We start from the raw sequence: 26,207 nt of genomic DNA on the forward strand, positions 1-26,207 counted from the left end.
ATTGGAGGGCAGCAACAATGGAAAGAGTGAAGGGGTGGACAAAGGAGACAGAAGCCGAGTGGTTGCACGCGGAGGAGGCCTCCTGCAAGGGGACCTCTCTCCAGGCCCTCACCACGGCAGCACTCCCATCGCCACCCAAGAAACACTCCAGCAGCCCAGTGGTGAAAACCACCCTACAGAAGTGGGGCCAACTATGGCAGCACTTCGGACTGACTGAAATGTCCGACAAAGCCCCATCTGCAATAACCACAGGTTCACGCCAGCACTCACCGATGCCACCTTCAATAGGTGGAGACAGGACGGGGGACATTGACAGTCAGGCACATATACACTGAAGGTAGGGTCACAAAACTGGATGAACTGACGCAGAGATTCCAACTTAAGACCAGAGGGGAAATTTCTTCACACACAGGGTGGTGGAACGAGCTGCCAGAGGCAGTGGTAGAGGCGGGTTCATTTTTTCCTTTTAAAAAAAACACCCCTATTACATGGGCAGGGTGGGTATAGAGGGATATGGGCCAAATGTGGGCAAGTGGGACTAGCTTAGTGATAGAAAGTGGGCGTCATGGAAATGCTGGGTCAAAGGGCCTGTTTCCATGCTGTAAACATCTATGACTCTATAGCTAAAGGCTGAGTTTGTTGCTAAAGGCAACAAACTCAGATACCTGCAGCTTAAAAACTTCCTACAGACAAGGACGAACCCGCGACCAGCACAACAGAAACTATTAGAAGAGCTACTGGACGTTCACCCTAGGCAGAGGGAACTGTAGTGACATGTACGAACGACTGCTAGAGAGGGCCGACTCCGAACTGGACACGGCAAGGAGGAAATGGGAGGAAGATCTGGGGTTCAAAATAGGGTGGGGATTTTGGAGCGAAGCACTGCACAGGGTCAACTCTACCTCCACATGCTCGAGGCTCAACCTAACACAGCTAAAAGTGGTACATGGAACCCATTTGACCAGAACCTGAATTAGCAGGTTCTTCCGGTGGTGGACGATAGACGTGAACGGTGCCAAGGAGGCCTGTCCAACCATGCCCACATGTTCCGGTCTTGCCCCAGACTGGCTGGGTACTGGACAGCCTTCTTCGAGGCAATGTGCAAAGTGGTGGGGATGAGCCATGCCCAAAAGTAGCGGCTTTCGGGGTACCGCTCAGGGGTTTACCAGGCTGATGCTTGGGATGGTGGGACTTTCATATGAGGAGAGATAAGTCGGTTAGGATTATATTCATTGGAATTTAGAAGAGTGAGAGGGGGCTGCACGGTGGCACAGTGGTTAGCACTGCTGCCTCACAGTTCCAGGGTCCTAGGTTCCGGCCTCAGGTGACTGTCTGTGTGGAGTTTGCACTTTCTCCCCATGTCTGCGTGGGTTTTCACCTGGTCCTCCCACAGTCCAACGATTTGCAGGTTAGGTGGATTGGCCATGCTAAATTGCCCCTTAGTGTCCAAAAGTTTAGGTTGGAGGTGTGGGCTTAAGTAGGGTGTTCTTTCCAAGAACCAGTGCAGACTCGATGGCTGCCGAATGGCCTCCTTCTGCACTATAAATTCTATGATCTCCGAGAAACTTATGAAATTCTACCAGGATTAGGCAGGGTAGAGTCAGAAAGAATGTACCCGATGGTGGGAGAGTCCAGAACTAGGGGTCATAGTTTGAGGATAAAGGGTAGACCTTTTAGGAATGAGGTGAGGAGAAATTCTTTCATCCAGAGAGTGGGGAATCGGTAGAATTCACTACCACAGAAAGTAGTTGAAGCCAAAACATTGCATAATTTGAAGAAGGAATTGGAAATAGTTCTTGGGGCTAAAGGGATCAAGGGATAGGCGGGGAGGGCGGGATCAGGGTATTGAACTTGATGATCAGCCATGATCATAATGAATGGTGGAACAAGTTTGAAGGGCCGAATGGCCTCCTCCTGCTTCTATTTTCTATCTATGTTTCTATGTATGTCAAAATTAAAAAAAATATTTAACTGGGAATTATTTTCAAATTATTGACTGCAGGAATGTTTGTATCCACAAGATAATAAAGATAATTAGGCATCTTTAAATGCAAAATAATCATAATGGTGTCCCTTTTTAATTGCAGCAATAATGACTGAGTTCAAAATTGTTTTTATTACCTTTAATTTGTTTACTGCACATTATGCTTTTGAATTATGAAAGCAGTTAGTTTATTAAATAAATATCTTGCACCTTAAGATGTACTGGGCTGAATTTTACTGGCTCAAAGAAATTCTGGCTCTGGGACAAAAAAAAAAGAGGTTCTGAATCCGCGCAGGCAATCAGTGGGACTGCAGTGACAATTTTACTGATGGTAGCAAATTAAGAGGTTTCTGTTGGGACTGCCATCTAATTAAGGATGGTAGCCTGTCTCTTCGAGCTGTTGGCCCAGTCAGAGGGCCAGTCGCTGAGCAGCTTGACACATCACTGATACAGGTGGTTGCTGCAGGAATAATGGGTGCCTCCATGTTGAGGCGCTCTTGGAGGTTAGGTAAGTATGTTATTAATGTGCCATGCAGGCAGACCCTGACGATCTGAGAGGTGAACCCTCCAACCAACAGCATTGTACTGGAGACACATCCACACTCTGGGAAACCTCTGGGAGGCGCCTCAATATACCTGACGGTCTCCCCCTGTGGTGAAGATCCCTCCCAAGGCCAGTAAGAGGCTGGTGAGGGTGTAAAATGGCCTTTAATTGCCCACCTCTCTTTGCAAGTGGCCAAGCCGCTATCCCTACTTGGAGTATATGATGACAGCCGGAGGACATTGGGCTTCCCTCTGAATGCTTTCTACCGCTATTTTCGGAGTTATCTTGCCTCCTAGCCTATCTCCAATAGGCTGGTAAAATTCAGGCACTATGTTCTTCTTAGCCTCCAGGCTTTGCATGTCTGATTACTATTGCCGTTGCAGGTTAAAGACACGGAATCTTTGAAAAGGTGTTTGAACGTTTACAAAGGGAACTGCTAAAACAACCTTCAAATTTCAAGTGAATCATTCCCATTGCACACTACCCTGTTCAGTTACATGTTTCACCTTTACAAGAAAATTAAGTTTTGAAGTTATGGAGCGAGTTTTTGTTCCTGAATATGTCAATATAGTCAGTGACTATATTCAAACACGCCTTGTTCAAATGCAAAGTAGTTTTTTAACCAAAAGGCAATAAACCTAGTTCTAGTTTTGTTATATTGTTCAAAAAATGGTGCCATTTATCGTGGCGCAGAAATAACTATTGTACTGTCAAATCATTCCTCTTAGTTTGAGGTTTTATTTATTTATTTTTAAAAATAAATTGAGAGTACCTAATTCATTTTTCCAATTAAGGGGCAATTTGACGTGGCCAATTCACCTACCCTGCACATCTTTTGGGTTGTGGGGCAAAACCCATGCAAACATGGGGAAAATGTGCAAACTCCACACGGCCAGTGACCCAGAGCTGGGATCAAACCTGGGACCTCGGCGCTGTGAGGCAGCAGCACTAACCACTGCGCCACCGTGCTGCCCTCAGTTTGAGGTTTTATGATTGAGGTTTAGGACCATGTCATTGGAAATGGGCAAGACCAATGTAAACATGCATTAGTTGACATCAGAGACCTCTGACTTCTGATGAAGCATAAAGTCTCAACATCCATTTGTGTATTTGTTTAACATTGTAAATCTGTTCATAAGCTTTTTTTGTGGGGCGAGGGGATAGTGAGATGCTGTCGGGCAACAGGATAAGCAAGCTGGATATTTCAGTGCTGTCACAACTTGAGATCTCTATTGCTCATGTCAAAATGTAACAAGTTATAGAAACATGCTGGAAGTCAAATATAAAATAACAGTTATACATTGAACATCCAATCAAACAAGTTTTGTTTGCAACACAAACTAACTGTTCTCAGTGCTTGCTGACCTGCATTGGCTTACAGTTCAACAACATCTTAATTTTAATATCCTCATTCTTGTGCTCAAATCCGTGTGCAATTTTGTGCCTCCGTATCTCAGTAATTCTCTCCAACCCTTTGCTCCTCCATTGGCAGCTGTGCCTTCAGCTATCGAGGCTCTAACTCTGGAATTACCTTTTTTAACAAACAATTTTATTGAGGTATTTATTTTTTGGCATTGTAAACAGTTACAGATTACAGAAATATGCAAACAACAACAGAAAACCAACATTTCAACCAAACCATAATGCACATACCCGCTCCTCTCCCACCTACACTCCTGTTTATCCCTTCTACTCTACCCTAATCTCCCCCCCCCCGCCCCAATGGAATTACCTTTTTAAACTTCTGCACCTCTCTACCTTTCTCTCATGATGGTCCTTAAAACCTGCCTCTTGACCAAGGTTTTCGTCACCTGTCCTAATATTTGCTTCCTTAGCTTGGGATCATTTAAAAAAAATTCCTCCTATGAAGCTTCTTTGAACATTTTAATATGTTAAAGGCCCAGTATAAGTGCGAGTTTTTATTGTTGTCATCAAATATTAGTGACTAGATCCTGCTTACATTGTTCTATACATGGAAATACAAGCAAGTATGCCATAGGTGCATGAAATCTCTTTGATAATTGCTATACATGTGTCCCAGTTTTCTGAGTGAACAGGGTTGACTTGAAGAATGCCTTAATTTGATCACCTATGCAATATGGATCTAGTCACAAGTAGAACACAATGTGCTTACTTCAGGATCAAAGTGCAGGAATCTCTTGGTGGTCATACATCTTGCATTGATGGATCCTTTCTTTAATATGTAAATCTCAGGTATGCAAAATAATGTGTTTTTGTTTCAAGATATTTTAGCCTGAGGAAATAATGATGCTTTATTGCAGACTTACTTCACTGACAGAATCAAGCACTTCTGAAAGTAGCATCACATGAATTCATGTCCTAAACATGAAAGGTTGATTCAACTGTTGTAATTGATTTCTCATGATACAATTTTATTAAAACCGGATGACATGGACAAACTTTAAAGGAAAGTTCTAATACTTTGCACAATATGGTAAATGGTGTATATTTTTAAACCCCATCCGGCTGTCCTTGTGATACTAAAAGAAAGGTATGCAGCTGTGTTATTTCCAGATGAAGATGTGTGGGTGGGACCAGCATTTAATCAGCAGGCTTCCTTTTCTCTGGTCGACTAGAGCATTTATCTCTTGAAGCTTTGTTACCTCCGTACTTTCTGATCAGGTGTGTCTCAGTTTAAACTGAGTCCGTTTTTATTAACCCTGCTTGCAGAAAAAAGTGGTAGGACCATGACTGACAGAGAAGAAATATTGTCTCTGCCTGTTGGTGATATTTGCAGATGAAACCTCAACATGTTTGTGTGCCATTTCTCTATCATCGTCTTTGTTGGAGGCATTAATACTTGTGTAAAAGTAATGGACACAGCACTGTCCTCTGAATGTATTAAATATTTGCCCAGTAACATTGGTAGCTATAATTTTTGAGCTTTTTGTTTGACCAAGGCAACTCAAAGGTTTGATGGAACTAAGAAATACTTTTGCATAGGATTATGTGGCAGCTAAATAAGTAAATCTTACAAAGGTTGAGCATATTTATAACACTCTGGTGTGAAGGCTGTTTAAAGTTTGTGTAGATACACTGGCAGGAATAAATGCTTATTTTCAAAAATGTGATTTATTTTCTACATTTTGGATTGGTAATATTGAGGCAACAATGAATTTAAGGCTGATCATTATTAAAGAGATGGCATCTTTTTCTAATTTTACACAGATCATATTTCAGAATAACCACAATCAGATCTACACTCAGGAGCTACTGCTATTGTAAGCCTCTGGTACTGTAATATGTTGATTCCTTTAAAATGCAATTCCAGTGCACCAAAATAAATTTTAAAATCCTATAAAAATGATGGTGACTGATATTTATAATTACACGACCTTTAACTAAATTATGAAATTCAGCCTTTGTACAGTAAGCCAACTATGGGGTACTATGCGATCTCTTTAATAATGTAGTATGATTAATTTAAGTACTGCATCAAGGGAATTCAAATGCCGAAAGTAATCCTTTGGTGCATCGCTTATCGTAATACACACCTGCAAGTTCATTATTGTTTTTTATGAGGTGAGACAGGACAGTAATCTAATAATACATTGCCGTGGAACTATTGCATTTAAGGAAATGGGCCATGGCATGATTGTATTATGTTAGCGTATAAATCATTTTTACAACAAAATATTTTAAATCTATTTGCAAAAGCATGTTTAAAGTCTACCTGCGTATGCATGAGGAAGAGAAAAAGGAAGCTACCGACTGCAGCGAGGAAGAAACTTATCCAGCTGTTAAGCAAACAAGAATGTTATTTAACAAAAAGGCTGTTTTGTTAATATTTTGATTGGTTTTGTATACATGAACACTAGTTACCATCAAATTTAAGTATGCACCTGTTTGAATTTTGTTTTCCTTTTAGACCCAACTGCACTGAATTATAAAGGAGATAGAAATTGGGTTAATCTTGAAGTACCTGTATTGGCTGGTGCAGAGTAATGATATGCGGATCTTCATATGATTTAAGCTGTCAAATGAGACCATTTAAATGGTTGCACAACTTTCCAGTGCATCCGTGGATTATGTGCTGGGAAACTTTGCACATTCTCATCAATGTAATTTTGTGGGTTTCATTGTTTCTTAAAAATGCAGGAATTGGAAAACATCGCAGCTTGCTCCTGATTGACTGCTGTTGGAGTGAAAAACTTAGTTAAAAACAGATCTGCCATAGAGCAGGCAAGAATGCTGTTGACAGAACTGCTGGCCTTGTAGTTTCTGCAGAGTAGCTGTCAAGGCATTGCTGGTATTATGACTCTCAAAAAGCATAGTTAGAGAATAACATTGCTACACAATGTATCAGAAGACAAACTATGCTATTGGTTTTACTTGCTATTGGAGTCATGCGGACTCGAAATAATTTGGAACACCGGGGGAAAAAACTGCTACTCCACGTTTTGTGTGGTGTGGCTAACATTATAGTGTGTCATATTGTTACTGGCTATTTAAGTTGTGGCTTTGCATCACTTGGTGCATAAGAAACACCAATTTATAGTCTAGCTTCTGTAAAATGGACACTTCCCTGGCTCTTGCAATAACAGCTAATTTCATTTAAAATTTTATTTTACTCATAGGAACTTGTAGCATGAGTGTACCAGTGCCACTATGAGTGTCCTAATGATTGAAGCATTTTATGGGGGTTCCCACAAACAGCTGCTTGACCTACTTCAAGAAGAGATCAAGGGATGTTCCGTATTTACCTTAACAGCTAAGAAATGGCACTGGAGAGCCCGTACTGCTGCACTCTACTTCACGCAGACAATACCACCCAGTGAAAATTACAGGTATGCAAACACAGGGGAGGGACGCAAGAGCTTAACTGCCTTCAAAGTGGTTATTATGTGGGATAGGCGGGGAACTCCTTATACATTTTCTAAAGCTTTATTAACTCAATCTTCAGTGTCAATATTGTGCCAAACATTTTGTCAGAGTAGCTGTCACATTCTCTAACACTCTTCTTGTTTATTGAATATTTTCATGGCAGAATGAGTATTAAAACCTGATGAAAGCTGTTCATTTTCAATGTGCGATTTTGACACTGCATTAAAGAGAATGTTGTCGTCCATGCCCTTTCTAGAATCGATCAATTGAAAACTATTGTCACTAAATTTTAAGCACTTTTGATTGTTTACTGCTGTTACTTTTTATTTATCCATTTACAAAGAATATATACAGGACGTTATTTGTGAACTGACTTCATGGAGGTAGTGAGTCTGACCTTGTCAGACAGCTGTATTAATATATGCAATTGAAATGACAAGATCATTGCGGACCCCTGGGTTAATGGCTAAGTCTGTTGTTAATTTGGCTCCCATTTACAGAAGGGTTGAGGCATTCTCCAAACTTCTTCATCTAATAATGTAATCGGAATTTACTCCTTATAAGGAAAATTAAAAAAATTAACAATGTCGGGGAAATCCTATTTGTTTCTTCTAATGTATATTTTCAGTATTATTCCCCAATAATCAACCACAACTTATCATCTGACATTACTTGGAGTGATCACATTATAATTGTTAATCTTTCATGTGGGAGATACAAGGCCTACAAAGGCTATGAGCCAAGTACTGGAAAATGCCATTAGAATACTTAGGTAGTGTTTTTGACTGGCGCAGATGCGATGGGCCGAAGGATCTTTTCTGTGCTGTCGACCTCTGTGACTCTGAATTTACTGTGAATGTGATTGTTCATCAGCTCACTGGGCGCATTGGTTATCACTCTGCTCCAAGATACATCACTACTTACAAGAATGAGGAGTGAAAATTGAATAAATCAACCTATAAACCTCAAAATGGATACATGATGTAATCACTTTTGGGTGTCCACTTTTCTTCATGTTTAGCTAATTCATTTTTAAAATCTTTATTGGTGGTGACATTTGCTCTTTAAGTTGTATTGTAGGCTACCCTTTTCCAGTCATTCATTATTAACCTGCACCTGGACCTAATTTAACTTTTAGATTATCCAGATGTTGCCTTCCGACGAGTACAGCCATTTATTTTCAATTCAAAACCTGAATCACATTTTTGTTTTAAGTTTATCCAGGGAATACTGTGAACACAGAATTGTTCTGGCATTCTGTAAGATTAGTGAATTCTATTTAATACCAACCCTTATTGCCAGTCTATAAATGAAATGCAAAGCATCAATCAGAAAAGTAAATGATTTTACAGATGTTTAAAAAAGAAAACGGTACAAGCATAGGTTAAAGTTCCAAAGGGAATTCAACAAAACTTTATTTCAGGAAAGTTTATTTTCTGTTTACAGTGATTCTGTCCAATTAATATGTCAGACATTTAATTGTTTAAATTTATTTCTTTACCACTCATCAGAGCTTGACTACAAACAATCTGGCGCCAAGGCTTGTTCTGTAACCCACTGCTGAGACATGGAGAAAGAATCCTATTTGTGGGCTTGCCTTTTTCTTTCCTTGCCATAGAACTACCTTGTCTCTTCCACCTACCTGGTTAAGATATTAAAACCCACCATCATTGGTTATTTGCATCTTACTCCGATATGCTATTTCCAGAAAAACAAAAGCAGTTAAGATTTTGCCCCTTATTAAGTACATGACGTAATCTGGAACTGGGCCATAATGAATAAGGAGAACATTCCCTTTCTTCACTCTCATTCTGGCAATATCCTAAATGCATTTTTTATAATTGCATTCATGATTTCAGTGGAAGACATTTACCTTCTAGAAGGCCTTTGGTCTTGTCACTATGCCAAAATAACTTCATTATAGTTACTGTTGGCTGCACCTCTGGCTTGGCTGGCAGGGTATCTGGGAGGGGACAGGTCAATGCTCCTCTGAACATTATTTGGCGATTCCTACTAAAAATATACAAATATGGACATTGATTGAAGAAATTAGTCATTTTTAACTGTGATGCCCCATGTAGGTGAGTAGGCTTGGAGCACTCACAGCCCACATTTTGCCACAAAGATTGGCTACTTCAGGGTTCTTTTGGAGGGACTCCGATCTCATGGAAGCAAAACCCAGAATCTTTGGAAGTAAAAAAAATTGTGAAGTGCGAAGAATTAAAAGATTTTAATCCCTTAGGGAGAGTTGAAAGAGATGGCCGCTGTTTTCTGCCTTCCCCCGCCCTACCACCAAGTACATCACTTCCTTATAAAGTCACTGCAGTGCTGTAAAACATTTATAGAGGATACACGATGGGGGGGTGATGGTATGTTTTTGTGAAGAACCGTGGCCAAATGGTGTGTCTGTTTTGTACCATGGGTGTTATTTTTTTTCATTATGGCTTGTTAAAAATGCTTATGAATAGTTTCTTTAAGAAATTTATTTTATTGGCAAAACAGAGCCGGAGGTGCAAGTAGAATGATCCACTTCAAGGTTCAGCAAGGCTTGTTGGCTCTGAGCGGCAGACTGATTTGTGCTGGTGCTTTATGTCGTCAGATTTTGAGGAGTTTGCATTTCTCAGTTTGCTTTTTTATTGTTTGTTTTAGCTGCTGTTAATTTGCTGGAGTGTAGCAGGCTTTTACTGTTTAAACTTAGCGCCTCCTGTAGCGGGCGGATATTTCAGATTGTATTTCCACACACTTGAGCTTAATGTTGCTGTATGCTGGGTAGCTGGAGAGTCATTGGGAATACTGGAGAACTGTTTACATTTGCAAAAGGAAGAATTCCCCATATGTGCACACCTCACAGAAAAATTGAAAGCACATAATGCACCCCCCTCATGCAACGTACAGGTCTGCCCAATTTCTGACAAGAATATTTTTGTATTTTAAATCGTCCTAAAGTAAATGAACCAAAGGAATATAATATGACTGGATTGGACGACTTTCAACCAAACATATCAGTAGCAGTTTTTCATTTATCTGGGAATTACAAATATCCTGAGTATTAAATATAATACATAAAACTGTGTTGCATAAGCAATTGCGTTTATCAGCACAGCCCCCTCTTCCTGTCAGCTGACCCGTTGTTATCAGGTTAATGATAATGCTTCCTTTTCCTGCCTTGCCATATGGGAGTGGACAGACAGTATATGACAATATAGCATTGATAACTAAATGTAAGGCCTCTCTTCCTTAAAGCTTTTCTACAATTTTGATATTTTGATTTTAACAAATGCTATCCCTAAAAGAAATGTACTCCAGAAATTATACTCCTAATTAAGATATTTATGAAGTTAGTTTTTTTGTTTCTGTGAAAGATAAACCAATTACCTCACAGAATAAAAAAGAACATGCCTTTCTTCATACGTCATTTGCTTCAATCCTGTCTTTCGGAGCAATATTATCATTATATCCATTACAAAGTACAAAGGTGCAATTTGGGTGATGAAATGTACTGCTTGTGAAACTCAACTACAGGGTATGACTAATCAGGGAAGATTTGAACATCCTCTGTTCAGGCAGTGGTCACCTTTTAGTAGAGCTGCCAACTCTGGTTGGCTAGTCCGGTCAAGTAGCCTTTTCTTTCCACCGTACATCTCCAATACTTTTAGAACTAGTAAACAAAAATGTTCAAAGAAAATTAATGCATCAGTTTGTTTTTCTTCTGGGTTGCTGATAGCAAGTGTGCAGGAGACTTTATTGTGATTCTTGGAGACTCCATGTCAATTTGAGAGTGTTGGCAGCTCTAATTTCTTAGATAACCTAAGGAAAGTCTGTTGAAGTCGCATTCTAAGTAGAATTCCGTGCATGCTGCTCTTGAAAACCTTGATCCTCAGAATTCATTACCAATTTTTAGTTTACATTAGTATAGTTCTACTTATATATGGGTGTTCAATAATAGAAAGAACTTGCCTTTATATAGCAGCTGACTATGTCTCAGCATGCCCTAAATGCTTTACATATGATGTAGTACATCTGGGGTGCAGTCACTGTTATGTTGGTAACATGGCAACAAATATACAGATTGTAAAGTCTCAGTTAGTAAATGAGATAAATTATTTGTTAAGACTAGTTCTAATTGTGTTGGATAATGGAACATCACTTACCAGGACACCAATGGACCATAGCGATAGTACCATAGGACCCACTCCGTCCTTATGAACATCCATATTTCTATTGTGTTCAAGGCCCAGAGTGAAGTTTGGACGTGACATTAAGGTGAATCTTTTCCCCAGTTAAACATAGCTGAGCCAAATGAAAGAATATTGAATAACATAGTCTTCCTTAATCTTAGCAAAATGGTAAATTGCTCCTTCTTAGCTTTCCCACAATTCATTTTGCTGACCTGGTGCTACTTGCAGCCATTTTACTGTTTATGTTTTGGTGCTCTTACTATTAATGTTTCCCGACTTGACAAACAGAAGGCAAAACTCAGGAGGAGGAGTTGTATACCGATAAGTGGGCAAGATCATTTGGCTGTAACTCTAGAATGAACATGAATCCATACAATTTTGCCTTGCAGGATAATAACCATATTTTATATGCACATGGCATTTGAAAATCTTTCAAAGAATGAAGTGATAATTCGTACAGTAGATATTAGCATTCTCCCAAATACACAAGTAGAAATCATTGCTCATGCTTTCCTCCTCCTTCCCTCCCCCATTTCCTGTGTTTCTATACTGAATATTGAAACATTTGAAAGGGGCTTCATCCAGGGCAATTACTTAAGCAGTTTTAGTTTGTAATACCGATTATGAAACTTTTTCAAACGCGGTGACTAACAGCATTGTGTGGGAGGGGAAAATCCCTGCAGTCACAGCACCGTGCTGTTACTGTTACTCTTGCTCAAAGCGAGTGTATTTTTGGCTCCATTTAAAAAAAAATTGAATGGGTTTCAGAGTGTGTTTTGTCAGATAACAAATTTGAAGCCATCATCAGTAAAAATTAAGCTCAAGTTAGTGTCCTACACAGGCTAACTTTCAAGATGTGGAGATGCCGGCGTTGGACTGGGGTGAGCACAGTAAGAAGTCTTACAACACCAGGTTAAAGTCCAACAGGTTTGTTTCAAACAAACCTGTTGGACTTTATCCTGGTGTTGTAAGACTTCTTACTGTAACTTTCAAGACACAATGCTTAAAAATCTCTAGTAAAATGCTGTGGTTATGGTTTTGAGAACAGTTTTTTGTGGTGCTTTTATAGAATGACTGAGTCCCAGAACCTGTGCATGTATGTTTTATGTATTTTTCATTTGAACAGGTAGTGAGTTCATTAAAATGTGAAAGCTAAGCTGTGGCAGAACAATATTCGACTAAGAGAGAACACATGGCACAAGCCTTGAAAAAATTACAGAGAAGTTTCCACAACAGAAATACCAAAAAACCCACCAGGTTAATAATGATTTCCTGTCGTGAAATATTTTTGTCACACGTGTCTGCCCACTGACTTGGCAATACAGGTCTTTAACATTTTGTAGAGTGAAACTGCAATCAGATTAAACTTAGGGATACTGCTAACTATCTGATAGCTTACGTTTTTATTTTGTGTTTCTTTTTTAGTCTTAAAACTGTTTCATTCATTGCCACAGCAGCTTTTGAAATCATTATGAAGAGTGGTGGTATGAGCTATGTTTTGCATACCTTGTATTTGTTATTTTGATGCTTCAAAAAAAACCTGAAGTGTATGATTAATGAGGGGAAATTTCTTTAGCTACCTGTTTCTTTGAAATCATGACCAGCCAATTTTTTTGTGTTGTGCAAAATGATGGAAATTTTGAGTGAAATGTTAGGTGAAAACAATTGAATGCTCAGAATTTCACAGTTTGCAAAGGAATATCTGTCCTCACGAGCACTTCATTGCAGTGAACCTTTCTGGGTTGTGGGGGTGAAACCCACGCAAACACGGGAGAGAATGTGCAAACTCCACACGACCAGTGACCCAGAGCTGGGATCGAACCTCGGTGCGTGAGGCAGCAGTGCTAACCACTGTGCCACCATGCTGACCCATTTCTGATTTTTATAGGGTTAGCCCTAATTATCGATGCATGGCAAAATCCTGGCCCACATTAAGCCTGCCAACAGGAGTTCACCCAACTGGGTAGATGGTGTCTGGGTTAATTGGCATATCATCAGTCCTTAAAAGCTGAAGGACACGGTTGGCTGCATGTGGTGCCACAATGGTTTAACTTTCCTAAGGTTGCAGCACCTTCATTTTCATTCTTTTTAGAGGGGAATGAGGTCGTACCTAACACATGCAGAGTCTGTGGGCACGTGGTGAAGTGACATGGCACGTGAACCATGCCATGGCTGGTGAGTTTGCAGGTGCTGCAGTATGAAGTGGGTGCAAGAAGGATTGCCCTGATGGAATAGTAATATAGCATATCAGGCAAGCGGTGTAAGCTCGGGTCTGCACTTTGTACAATAGGTTCATGAAAGATGTTACAGGCAGGTGTGACTCTCGAACAGACAAAAGATAGGTTTTTTTCGTTTAAAAAAAGATGAATAAATGTTTACTCCTCAACACCCGAATGTATTTGCAATGGCACCCATTCTTGCATGCACATGGCATGCACAAATGCACAAGGAAAGATGATTATGAAAGAGATAGCATGCACTTAGGTTTTTAAAGATGCATTGTTTTTATAGAAATTTAGAGTACCCAATTATATTTTTTCCTATTAAGGGGTAATTTAGCATGGCCAATCCACCTACCCTACACATCTTTTTGGGTTGAGGGGGCGAGACCCACGCAGACATGGGGAGAATGTGGAAACTCCACACGGGCAGTGACCCAGGGCCGGGATCGAACCCGAGTCCTCAGCGCCGTGAGGCAGCAGTGCTAACCACTGAGCCGCCATGCCGCCCTAAAGGTGCACTGTTTTATCCGCATCTTTCAAAATGGAAGCTGGAAATGTTGTCGGCCTGATGATTCCCTTTTGGTTCACTGAAAACGTGGAGGTTGGATGTTTCTGCAACAGATTCGCAGTGGCTTACTACTTGCAGCAGCAGGTTTCGGAGTTTGGTTAAGTCAAGGTGCAGTCAAACCCCAACAGTGAAGATGGGATCTTCAAATCATTAGGTAAAAGGCTATCCTCAATTCTCGACCTGTCGGTCGGTGGATTCTAGACAGGTCTTTTTTCTTTTCTGGGCCGGATCTATTCCATCTTGTCCCCCAGACTGACGGACCTACTAATCTCAAAATGTGTGTTAATAAATGTTTCTTATCACAATTGATTTCTGTCGGAGACCATAATATCTATTTTTCCATTGTCCACACAAATGGTCCTTAACAACTTGAACATTGGTGCACAGTAGGTTTTTGGTTTCAACCATTTCCATCTCCTTGGGATAGTGGGTTTTTCCTTACTACCGTTCTGTGGAATTCCAATTTGCACCTAAGAAGTCTGCAGAATCATTGTGTACAAGTTTCTTCAGAGCAGCCATTATGTCCCCAGGAAAGATCTTTTGCATTTTAATGTCACCTGAGTGAAATGTTCCAAACATTCGATTACATTTTTATATGTTGTCCAGACAAGCAGCCTAACACCCCCAGCCTGGTGCAGTTCCCACACACATTGGCAGAGAAGATGGGAGGTCTCTTGACCTCTCAATTCCATCTTTTTTCAAAGCAAATTGACCATTCTCCATTTCGTATTTCAAATGTCATTGATGGTATACTTCAGGAAGCTGCGAGGATTATACGACTTAACAGTGCCATTTATTAGATGACCCAAATGTGCAGACCACAAAGTGTTATCTGTTGATGAGTTTCATATTTAGTACTGATCCATGCCTAGCCTCTCACGAGAAGACAATTCTATCAGTATACTTACGTACAAGTAATCCACACATTAATTTTACAACTTGCAATTAAAACTTTTGATACACTCACATCTTTCAAGACAAAATCATTGTAAAACCACCTAACTACATGATGGTGACCTGCTGACAACCAGGATACACTATATCTGTAACTGCACATATGCTCCTTCATCTTACAACATCAAAGGATTACTTTTCTGCTTGCATAATAAGACGCAACACATTGCAAGTGTGGAAAAAGTCACCTTGAATTCTGGCTTATAAGTATATCAAGGCAAGAAATTTGAAGTCTCCTTTAAGCTCCAGGCAAGTAATATCCAACTCCAGTATCTTCATCATTTACTTCCTCACAGACCTGTGTAAATCACACACAAACCTATTTCCACCTATTTGGTGTGCTCTGAGTCAACATTTTAACCTTTATTCCCTTCTATCAACTTGGTAAAGAAATCTTCCAGGGCTGCTACTAGCCCAGAATAAGATGGTCTCTCCCCTACATTTGCAAGCATCAATTTAGCGACTCATATTTTGAGAAATGCAGTTAGGAAGAGCAGAAGCAAGTGACAGAAAAGAATAGAAGTCTCCTGATTAGATAGTTGTGCAACTGCCATCAATGCCCGTGTGTACTTTAATGCAGTAGTGAAGTGAAATTGGATAAACGTAATGCTTCTGCTGTGAGAAAGATGATGAAAGTATTGGCCATATTGACCTGTGCATTAGTACCTGCTCGATGGGTGACACTGCTGTTGATCATAATGTGTAGCTGAAAAGTAGGCGAGGCCGAAAACTAGAATGCACTGTAAACCTTCATGACCACTGACAATGTTGTCCCTACCATTGCTGTTGGAAGACAGATTTTCAAGTGGCACTTTGTCGATCAAGACTCTTTGGAAGCTGTTTCCCTTGATTATTTGCCAGATGTTATGCTATGGCCTGAAGATATTGTTGGCAGCATGGTGACATGAAGCCAGTCTGAATACAGTACCGGTTTGTTTCCTTGGCATATATCTTGTGCCACTTAACTATGAAACACCGTATTTGTGTTGCTTTAAATGCAACAGCTCATCTCTAATTTTAACTTTGGTTGTCAACATCCTTGTGGATCTGTAATTCTGAGCTCTTGTGAAAGATTGTCCTTTGAAAGATCTTTTCTCACTTCTTATATTAAGCTCCTTTTGTTCTGCTGACACCTTGTAACTGCTTCAGTTAGTGTTGTATTTGTATACAATGTTTGTCTATTTTTGATGCAACATAAACATTTAAGTAACAATAACTCCTATACTGACCCCGACTCTCAGAGTAAATGAAACAAGTAAGCACAGTTTTTTGTTTAAATGAGAAAAAATGCATTGGACAAATAAAAATTCTAGGATCATTGCAGAAGATTATCTATCCTTTTTACACATGGAAGTTCTCCTATAACACCTTTAGATGATAATTGAAATGCACAACATGATTTCCTCTTAAATGGGTCTGGGAGATTGCATTGTGTCTTTAAATTAATTTGAATGCTTTGAAATTAAGCACTTACATATTTTGCCAGAGAATGGTCATGAGTTGGTCCCCATTGCTCATTACACCCCAGAACCACGAGCCATGGCAATCAAAAACGGTCAGGTATTCTAGATAAATTTTAGGACCCTTGTAATACTTGGACATTCAAAGTGTTTACAAAATAATCTTCAGTTATCTTGCATTCAAGACTGGTTCACTTTTTTGAGAATAGACAAGTGAGTGTTTACGATATGAACGAAGGGTGCTCAATGGGAATCTTACCTCGTCTGTTCCCGGCACAGATCCTGAGTGACCTGTTGATCCTTTCGAGATTTTCTGTTTTTTTTAACATTTTCACTTTTCTGCTCTGTGGCTCAGGGTGGAAATTTCTTGTCTGGCCATTGGTGGGTTTCGTGGTGGGCAGGAGCAAAAATTTGGCAAGAGACCAATAGTCAGGTTCCCACCGGTGGAAAAACAAGTCAGAATTTCCCCATGCCATTTTCATGGCAGGATGATGGTGAGTCGGCTTTCCTGCCATCACAATTACATGTCACGTTCCCATTCCTCACAGCAGGAAATTAGATTTGTCTGAATCACAACCAGACGTAAGTGACACGCTGCAGTCCACCCTCATTTCACTCGTGACATTGAGGTAAGTGCAACATCCAAAGCCTACCTGCAACAGCGCTGCTCCAGTTCCTCAGTGATGCTGGTGTTAGCTCACATTGGTGGGGTGTGTGGTGGAGCTGCACACCTTGCAGACTTGGATGTTGAGTTGGGCTGCTCACAGTGGTTGCTGTTCTACTCCAGCAAGACAGCTGCGAGTCTCGGGGAGGGCTCCATTTTAAAAACAGACCAGCGTAGTGACTGGAGTGGGGGCTGAAGATGGCAGAGAAGTGAGTGTGAAGGGAGTTTGGTAGGGTTGCGGGATCAAAGCCGCATAAGATGGTAACGCACGGTAGCACAGTGGTTAGCACTGTGTCAGGTTTGGTTCCTAGCTTGGATCACTGTCTGTGGGGAGTCTGCACTTTCTCCTTGTGCCTGCGTGGGTTTCCTCCGGGTGCTCCGATTTCCTCCCACAGTCCAAAGATGTGCAGGTTTGGTGGATTGGCCATGCTAAATTGCCCTTAGTGTCCAAAAATGTTAGCTGGAGAGATAATCATGGCTGCAGGTCATGTGCTATGCCAGAGTAAGGGCAGCTATTTGATGATGAGACAACATGAGTGCCACCCCTGCAATACAGTTGATTCTTTGACGTCTATTAATGAATATCAATTCCTCACGCAATTTGCATTCACTTTCAAAAATGTGCTTGACATATCTGCCTGACGTTAGACAAAGGACGAATAACTAACATGAGTCAGCTAGACATTGTCTTGAGCAGCAAATATGTTTACAAAGATAAATAATATATACAGTGAGTGAAAACCTGTGACCTAAAAGTAATATCAAGGTTTCTGAATCTTTTGATACTACGTCCATCACCTTTACCGCATCCTCCTCAAACTTGGAGTGATCCTGGATGTTTACCATCTCTCCTTCTTGTGGGAAAGCCTGGCTTGCATGAAGACAAAGGGATGGGGCAGAGACGTGGAAGCATGCATGTCTGCTGTATGTGCTGAGTCCTCAGTAAGGGCTGTGGATAGTAGTTGTGCACGATAATAGATGAGGTTCTGGTGAATAGGCCTATCAATGCTGATATCCCCCCATTGGTATTTTGTGATATCCCTGAGCTGAGTGTATAATACCACCATGAGAGTATGAGTTTGGAGCACACTGAATGATGACTTAACCTGGTGGTGCGGATGAGATCATTCATCCTGTTCCTGCACTGGATGGTGTTTCTCGGGTGGCAGCCCACGGATGTGACCACCCTTGCAACCACTTCTCGGGATGGTGAGGTGAGGTTGGTAGACCTGCTCGGACAATCCTTTGGATAGAGGACGTCATGGTGCTGTCACACACCATGAATAAGAGCCTCAAGGGACTAATTGCTAAACCTTGGCGGTGCGTTCTTTTTCCTTGTAGCCATCGCTGTCTTGATCGTCCACATAATCGCCGAGAGCAATTTGTGTGTTTGACAGGCATCTATAAAAGTAGCTAGGACCTTTGATCCCATTAGGTTACCGTGGGGTGAGATGGCCAGTCGCCTGTTAGAGAGATGACCAGTCGCCAGTTAGAGAGATGACCAGCGCCTGTTGGAGAGATGGCCAGTCGCCTGTTGGAGAGATGGCCAGTCGCCTGTTGGAGAGATGGCCAGTCGCCTGTTGGAGAGATGGCCAGTCGCCTGTTGGAGAGATGGCCAGTCGCCTGTTGGAGAGATGGCCAGTCGCCTGTTGGAGAGACGGCCAGTCGCCTGTTGGAGAGACGGCCAGTCGCCTGTTGGAGAGACGGCCAGTCGCCTGTTGGAGAGATGGCCAGTCGCCTGTTGGAGAGATGGCCAGTCGCCTGTTGGAGAGATGGCCAGTCGCCTGTTGGAGAGACGGCCAGTCGCCTGTTGGAGAGACGGCCAGTCGCCTGTTGGAGGGATGGCCAGTCGCCTGTTGGAGAGATGGCCAGTCGCCTGTTGGAGAGATGGCCAGTCGCCTGTTGGAGAGATGGCCAGTCGCCTGTTGGAGAGATGGCCAGTCGCCTGTTGGAGAGATGGCCAGTCGCCTGTTGGAGAGATGGCCAGTCGCCTGTTGGAGAGATGGCCAGTCGCCTGTTGGAGAGATGGCCAGTCGCCTGTTGGAGGGATGGCCAGTCGCCTGTTGGAGAGATGGCCAGTCGCCTGTTGGAGAGATGGCCAGTCGCCTGTTGGAGAGATGGCCAGTCGCCTGTTGGAGAGATGGCCAGTCGCCTGTTGGAGAAATGGCCAGTCGCCTGTTAGAGAGATGGCCAGTCGCCTGTTAGTGAGATGGCCAATCGCCTGTTAGAGAGATGGCCAGTCGCCTGTTGGAGAGATGGCCAGTCGCCTGTTGGAGAAATGGCCAGTCGCCTGTTAGAGAGATGGCCAGTCGCCTGTTAGAGAGATGACCAGCCGCCTGTTAGAGAGATGACCAGCCGCCTGTTAGAGAGATGGCCAGTCGCCTGCTAGCGAGATGGCCAGTCGCCTGATAGAGAGACGGCCAGTCGCCTGCTGGAGAGATGGCCAGTCGTCTGTTAGAGAGAGACAGTCGCCCGTTAGCGAGAAGCCAGTTGCCTGTTAGTGCACCAGCTGAGGCGACAGGTGGCTTCTCGCAAAATCGTGTCGGTGAAGGACTCTGATGGTCGGTTGGTTTCTGCCCCAGCCAAGGTTAATGAGGTTTTTGAGGTTTCTCTACCGTAACTTTTAAACCTCGGAGCCCCCGAAAGATGGGTTGTCAATGTTGGAGTTCTTGGATGGATTGTCTATCCCGGTGGTGGAACAGGAGCGAAGGGAGGAGCTGGAGTCCCTGCTGACGTTACAGGAGGTGATGAAATGCATGGACGTTAGACAAATCTCGTTAGACGTTAGACAAAGGTCCTAGCTCTTCACCTGAGGAAGGAGCAGCGCTCTGAAAGCTAGTGACATCGAAACAAACCTGTTGGACTTTAACCTGGTGTTGTAAGACTTCGTACAGTCTGGTAAGGCACTGTGGCCGGATGGATTCCCAATTTAATTTTATAAGTTTGCGGGTCAGTTGGCCTCACTGTTAGAAATTTTTCAGCTTCGATGACTCGGGGGATGTTGCCAGCCACATCTACTCAGGCCTCTATCTCCTTGATCTTAAAGAAAGATAAGCATCCGGCAGAGTGTGGATTGAATCACTCTATTTTGTTACTGAATGAAGATGCAAAGTTGTTGATGAACGTCCTGGCCATGCTCTGGCACCCAGGAGTTATGTCGTAGGAACAGATGGATTTTGTAAGGGTAGGCAGTTGTTGACCAACTTTCGGAGACTGCTTAATGTTTTGTCCCCCTCTTCAGCCCCTGAGCCGGAGGTGATTTTTTCACTCGATGCGGAATAGGCATTTGACGGATGGAGTGTGGTTATTTATTCGAAATCCTAGGGTGGTTTGGGCCTAGATTTATAGCTTGGATCCAGCTCTTGCATAGGGCCCCAACCGCAAGTGTTCACTCTAATGCTTTGAGTTCAAAGTATTTTCACCCGATGAGAGGCACGAGGCAAGGGTGTCCGCTGTCCCAGCTATTGTTTGCCTTGGCAATTGAGCCTCTAGCCATAGCTTTGAAGTCATCTCTGAAGTGGAGGGGGATAAAGAGCGGGGGGTGAGGGGTGGGAGAACAGAGCATAGGATATCATTGTCTGCAGACGATTTGCTGTTGTGACAGACCCCCTCGCCAGAGCAGCGGAGGTGATGAAGCTGCTCGGGAGGTTCATACTCCTTCTCTGGGTACAAATTGAACTTGGGCGAAAGCGAATGTTTTCTAGTGAATCTTCCAGGGAGGGGAACCGATCTGGGCAGGTTGCCCTTTTGCTTGGCCTGATCCAGCTTCCGTTATCTGAGAATCTGGGTGGCTCATGACTGGACCTCGCTCCATTAACTGAATTTTTGGGATCTGGTCATGGTGGTGAATGCTGACCTGGGGAGGTGGGAAAACCTCCTGCTGACCTTGACGGGTAGGGTTCAGTCGGTACAAAGGAATATCTTCACAAGGTTTCTATTTTTGTTTCAGTGCCTTCCAACTTTCCTCCTCAAATCTTTATTTGGGCATGGATTCGCAGGATGTTTTTGGAAAGGGATAGGAAGTCGGCGGTCTGATTTGCCCTCCATTATTATTGGGCAGCAAATATTGAGAGGGTGCGAGTCTGTGTGGGGCAGCTGGAGGAGGGTGCCTGCAGAGGCTCTAGTTTGAGGGCCTTGGTTACGGCTCCTCTTCCATCTTCTCCGGCTAAATGGGCTTCCAGTCTGGTGGTGATGGCCATTTTAAGAATATGGAGACAGTTTAGGCAGCATTTTAAGTTGGGTGCTATGTCATTATTGGCCCCAATCTTTGAGAATCATCATTTTGTACCGGCAGCCTTGGACTCATTGTTTGGGACATGGCGGGAGGAGGGGTTGGAGACGTTTAGAGATTTCTTTATAGGTGGGAGGTTCGCTGATCTTGAGGAGTGAGTGGACAAGTACCGGCTCTCGAGCTAACATGTTTCGGTATTATCCTGGCTTTTGTATGCAAGGGGATTTCTTCCTTCCCCTTGGCACCTCCACTTTCAGTGCTGGATGTAAGGGAAGGGAAGATTTCGGACATTTATAGACGACTTGTGTCGATGGAGCTGGTTCCACTGGAGGCGGTTACGAGGAAGTGGGAGGGGGAGCTGGGCCAGGTGTTTGGGGGGGATGGAGCTGGTTCCACTGGAAGCGGTTAAGAGGAAGTGGGTGCATGAGCTGGGCCAGGTTTTTGCGGGGGGGGGGGGGGGGGTGGGCGGTGTGGAACGTGGCTCTACACAGAATCAACTCCACCTTCTCATGCACTAGGCTCAGCCTGATTCAGTTTAACGTGGTTCATGGGGTACATTTGACCAGGGCATGGATGAGTGGGTTCTTTTTGGAAGTAGATGATAGGTGCGAGCGATGTTCTAGGGGTCCGGCACCTTCAGCACCATGTCAGGAATTCTCGGGGTTGAGTTGGGGCCTTGCCCTTTGATGGCTATCTTTGGGGTTTCAGATTTACCGGAGTTGCAGACTGGGGCGAAGGCACGTGCTCTGACCTTAGCCTCGCTAATAGCCCAAAGGCGCCTGCAGTTTGGATGAAAGTCTTCGGTCCTGTCCAGTCCTCGGCGTGGTTAAGTGACACTTAGAAAATATTTAATATATCTTGAGGGTGTTGACAGAACCGTTCATTTCTGAGATTGCAACCATTATTTTCCCACTCAGGGAGCTAATCACGATGTTGGGGCGGATTGGGGGGGCGGTGGGGGGGGGGGGGGGGGGGTGGCGGAGTAGTTTTTGTTCTTTATGGGTTTGGTTTTTGAGGGTGTTGAAATATTCTAATTGTTGTTTGAATATGGTTGTGATGGTGCTATATTTAAAAAACTTTCCTCAGTAAAAATATTTTTTTAAAAGGTTACCGTGGGGCAGACAAATCATTGGCTGCCCTACTATGTGATTCAGAGAGCTACTCGCTGATTCATAATTAATGAACTTCTAAGCCTAAGATCGGGCACGATTTCCTTGCCCATTGATCAGCGGGAAACACCGATAATCCTGCCAGCCACTGCACTTATGGAACAGCAAATTCCACATTTTTTTTCCTTATTGAATCTAAAAATAGGCAGACAGGTGGCAGATGAAGTTCAGTGTAGAGAAATGTGAAGTGATTCATTTTGGTAAGATGAGGTAAAGGGCACAGTTCTAAAGTGGGTACACGTGTAGAGGTATGTGCATAAGTCATTGAATGTGGCATGGAGTGCTAGGAAGGAGGTACTTTGGAACTTATATAGGACATTAGTTTGTCCTCAGCTGGAGTATTGCATCTGGTTCTGGGTGCTGCACTTGGAAGGATGTGAAGGCATTGGAGAGACTGCAGAGGAGAATAGTTACAGAGATGAGAGATTTCAGTTGTGAAGATAGATTGGATAAGTTTAATTGAGGGGTACAGAAATTGTGAGGGCCTGGATAGAATGGATGGGAAGGAACTATTTACCTTAGCAGAGAGCTCAGTGACTATGTGGCAGATTTAAAATGATTGGCAGAAAGATAAAGGGGAGATGAGGAAAATTCTTTTCACCGAGACGGTGGTAAGGGTCTGGAACTTACTACTTAAAAATGGTAGTAGAGGCAGATATCCTCAATTCATTTAAAAGGTGTCTGGATATGCACTTCAGGTGCAGGGCTACAGACCAAATGTTGGAAAATGGGATCTGACTGAGTGGCTAATTTTTTAGCTGGCGTAAATGCAACAAGTGAAGTAGCCTCCTTGTGTGTTGTAACCTTCCATGATTCTACGCATAAAATAGCCCATAGCTTTTGCAGTATTCCATGCTTTCAAATTATTATTAAAAGTCGGCTTACATTAATAGTGCAATGAAGTTACTGTGAAAATACACTGGTCGCCACATTCCGGCTCCTGCCCGGGTACACTGAGGGAGAATTCAGAATGTCCAATTCACCTAACAAGCACGTCTTTCGGGACTTTTGGGAGAAAACTGGAGCACCCGGAGGAAACCCATGCAGACACTGGGAGAATATGCAGACTTCGCACAGACAGTGACGCAAGCAGGAATTGAACCCGGAACCTTGGCACTGTGAAGCAACAGTGCTAGCCACTGTGCTACCATGCCACATATGGAGTGAATCTAATTAGCTGAAGACTGGCATTTGTGATGCTGGGGACCTCAGGAAGAGGCAGAGATGGACTATTCTGGCTGAAGATAGCTGCAAATGCTTCAGCTTTCTCATTTGCACTGCTCCCTCATCATTGGGATTATTTGTGGGGTCTTCTCCTACAGTTAGTTGTTTAAGTTCATTTACAACTGGATGTGGCAGGACTGCAGAGCTAGATCTGATCATTTGATTGTGTGATCGCTTAGCTGTGTCTATCGTATGCTATTTCTGTTTGGCATGGAAGTAGCTTCGCAATGCAGCTTCACCAGGCTGACACCCCATTTTAAGGTATGATTGGTGCTGCTGGCATGCTCTTCTGTACTTTTTTTAATAAACATTTTATTGAGTTATTTATGGTTTTATAACAGCAACAGAAGACACAGTGTACATACAAATATAAACATAGTGCAAAAGCCGTCTTCCTCTCTCAAAGGTCCCACCTTTTCTAGTCTCCTACTCTACACTAAACTACACCCCCCCCCCCCCTCCTTGCTGACGGTTAATTTTCCCTAAAGAAGTCAACGAACAGCTGCCACCTCCGGATGAACCCTAACATTGACCCTCTCAAGGCGAACTTGATTTTCTCCAGACAGAGAAAGCTAGCCATGTCAGTTAGCCAATTCTCTGACTTCTGGGGCTTTGAGTGCCAATACTTTCCGTCTCCGGGCTACCAGGGAAGCAAAGCCCAGAACGTCTGCCTCTTTCTCCACCTGGATTCCCAGGTCTTCCGACACTCCGAAAATCACCACCTCAGGAACTCGGCGCCACCCTTGTTTTCAATACTTTGAACATGACCTCCGCAGACCCCTGCCAGAATCATCTAAGCTTTGGGCATGCCCAGAACATATGAACGTGGTTCGCTGGTCCCCCCACACCTGGCACACCTATCTTCCACCCCAAAGAACCTGCTGATCCGGGCCACTGTCATCTCAGCCCGGTGAACAACCTTAAACTGTACCAGGCTGAGCCTGGCACATGTTGTGGATGCGTTGACTCTACTCAACGCATCCGCCCAGAGACCATCCTCTATCTCTCCTCCTAACTCTCTTCCCATTTGTGTTTCAGCTCCTCGGTCCGTGTTTCCTCTGACCCCATAAGCTACTTATAAATGTCTGAAACCCTCCCTTCTCCCACCCACACTCTGGAAACTACCCTATCCTGTATCCCCCTTGGTGGTAGGAGCGGGAAGGATGAGACCTGCCTGCGTAGGAAGTCTCGGGTCCGCAGGTACCTAAATTCGTACCCTCCCGCCAATTCAAATTTTCTCCTCCAACTCCCTCAGGCTGGGAAATCTCTTCTCGATGAACATATTGCCCATCCTCTCGATCCCTGCTCTCTGCCACCTCCGGAACCCTCCCTCTAACCTCCCCGGGACAAACCGGTGATTATTGTAAATTGGGGACCAGAAACCGATGCTCCGTCTGCTCCCACATGTCTCCTCCATTGCCTCCAGACTCTCAGGGCCGCGACCACCACGGGGCTGGTGGAGTAGCGTGGACTTAGGAATAAAGATGGGGAGACACTGAAACACAAATGGGAATCTCGGGAGTGCCGTCGTTTTCACTGTATGTACCCTCCCAGCCAGTGACAACGGGAGCACGTCCCACCTCCGAAAATCATCCTTCATTTGGTATACTAGTCGGGCATGATTAAGCTTGTGCAGCCGTTCCCATTCCCGCGCCACCTGGATGCCTAGGTACAGAAAGCTTCCCCCTACCACTCTAAATGGCAGCTCCCTAATCGCCTCTCCTGCCCCCTTGCCTGGATCGCGAACATCTTGCTTTTCCCCATGTTCAATTTATAACCCAAAAACCAACCAAAATCCCCATAATTTCTTCCATCCCTTCCAATGGGTCCGACACATATAAGAGCAGATCATCCGCGTATAGCGAGATTCTGTGTTCCATCCCTCCCCGGACTAGTCCCTTCCAGCCCTTTGAGGCTCTCAACGCAATTGCCAGTGGTTCTATGGCCAGTACGAACAACAGCGGGGAGACGGGGCATCCCTTCCTTGTCCCCCAGTGCAGCCTAAAATAGCCCGATGTCAGCCTGCTTGTCCGAACACTTGGCACGGGCGCCTGATATAGCAGCCTGACCCAGTCAATGAAACCCCATCCAAATCCAAACTGCCCCAATACCTCCCACAGATAATCCCATTCCACCCGGTAAAATGTCTTCTCTGCATCCATTG

General features: G+C 43.4%; 1 protein-coding gene across 5 annotated transcripts in view; it reads left to right on the top strand.

Annotated features, from left to right (window-relative positions):
* The window catches only part of gtdc1 (glycosyltransferase-like domain containing 1), a 609,229-nt gene that overhangs the window by 122,478 nt on the left and 460,544 nt on the right, over positions 1-26,207 (top strand). For all 5 annotated transcript variants that reach the window (XM_072471580.1, XM_072471570.1, XM_072471612.1 and 2 more), the window contains one exon: positions 7,127-7,336. In XM_072471580.1, the coding sequence (XP_072327681.1) occupies positions 7,158-7,336 (179 nt within the window). In that variant the 5' untranslated portion in view covers positions 7,127-7,157. The remainder of the gene's footprint in view (positions 1-7,126; positions 7,337-26,207) is intronic.

This window comes from Scyliorhinus torazame, chromosome 2 (genome assembly GCF_047496885.1).
Source record: "Scyliorhinus torazame isolate Kashiwa2021f chromosome 2, sScyTor2.1, whole genome shotgun sequence".
NCBI lineage: Eukaryota > Metazoa > Chordata > Chondrichthyes > Carcharhiniformes > Scyliorhinidae > Scyliorhinus > Scyliorhinus torazame.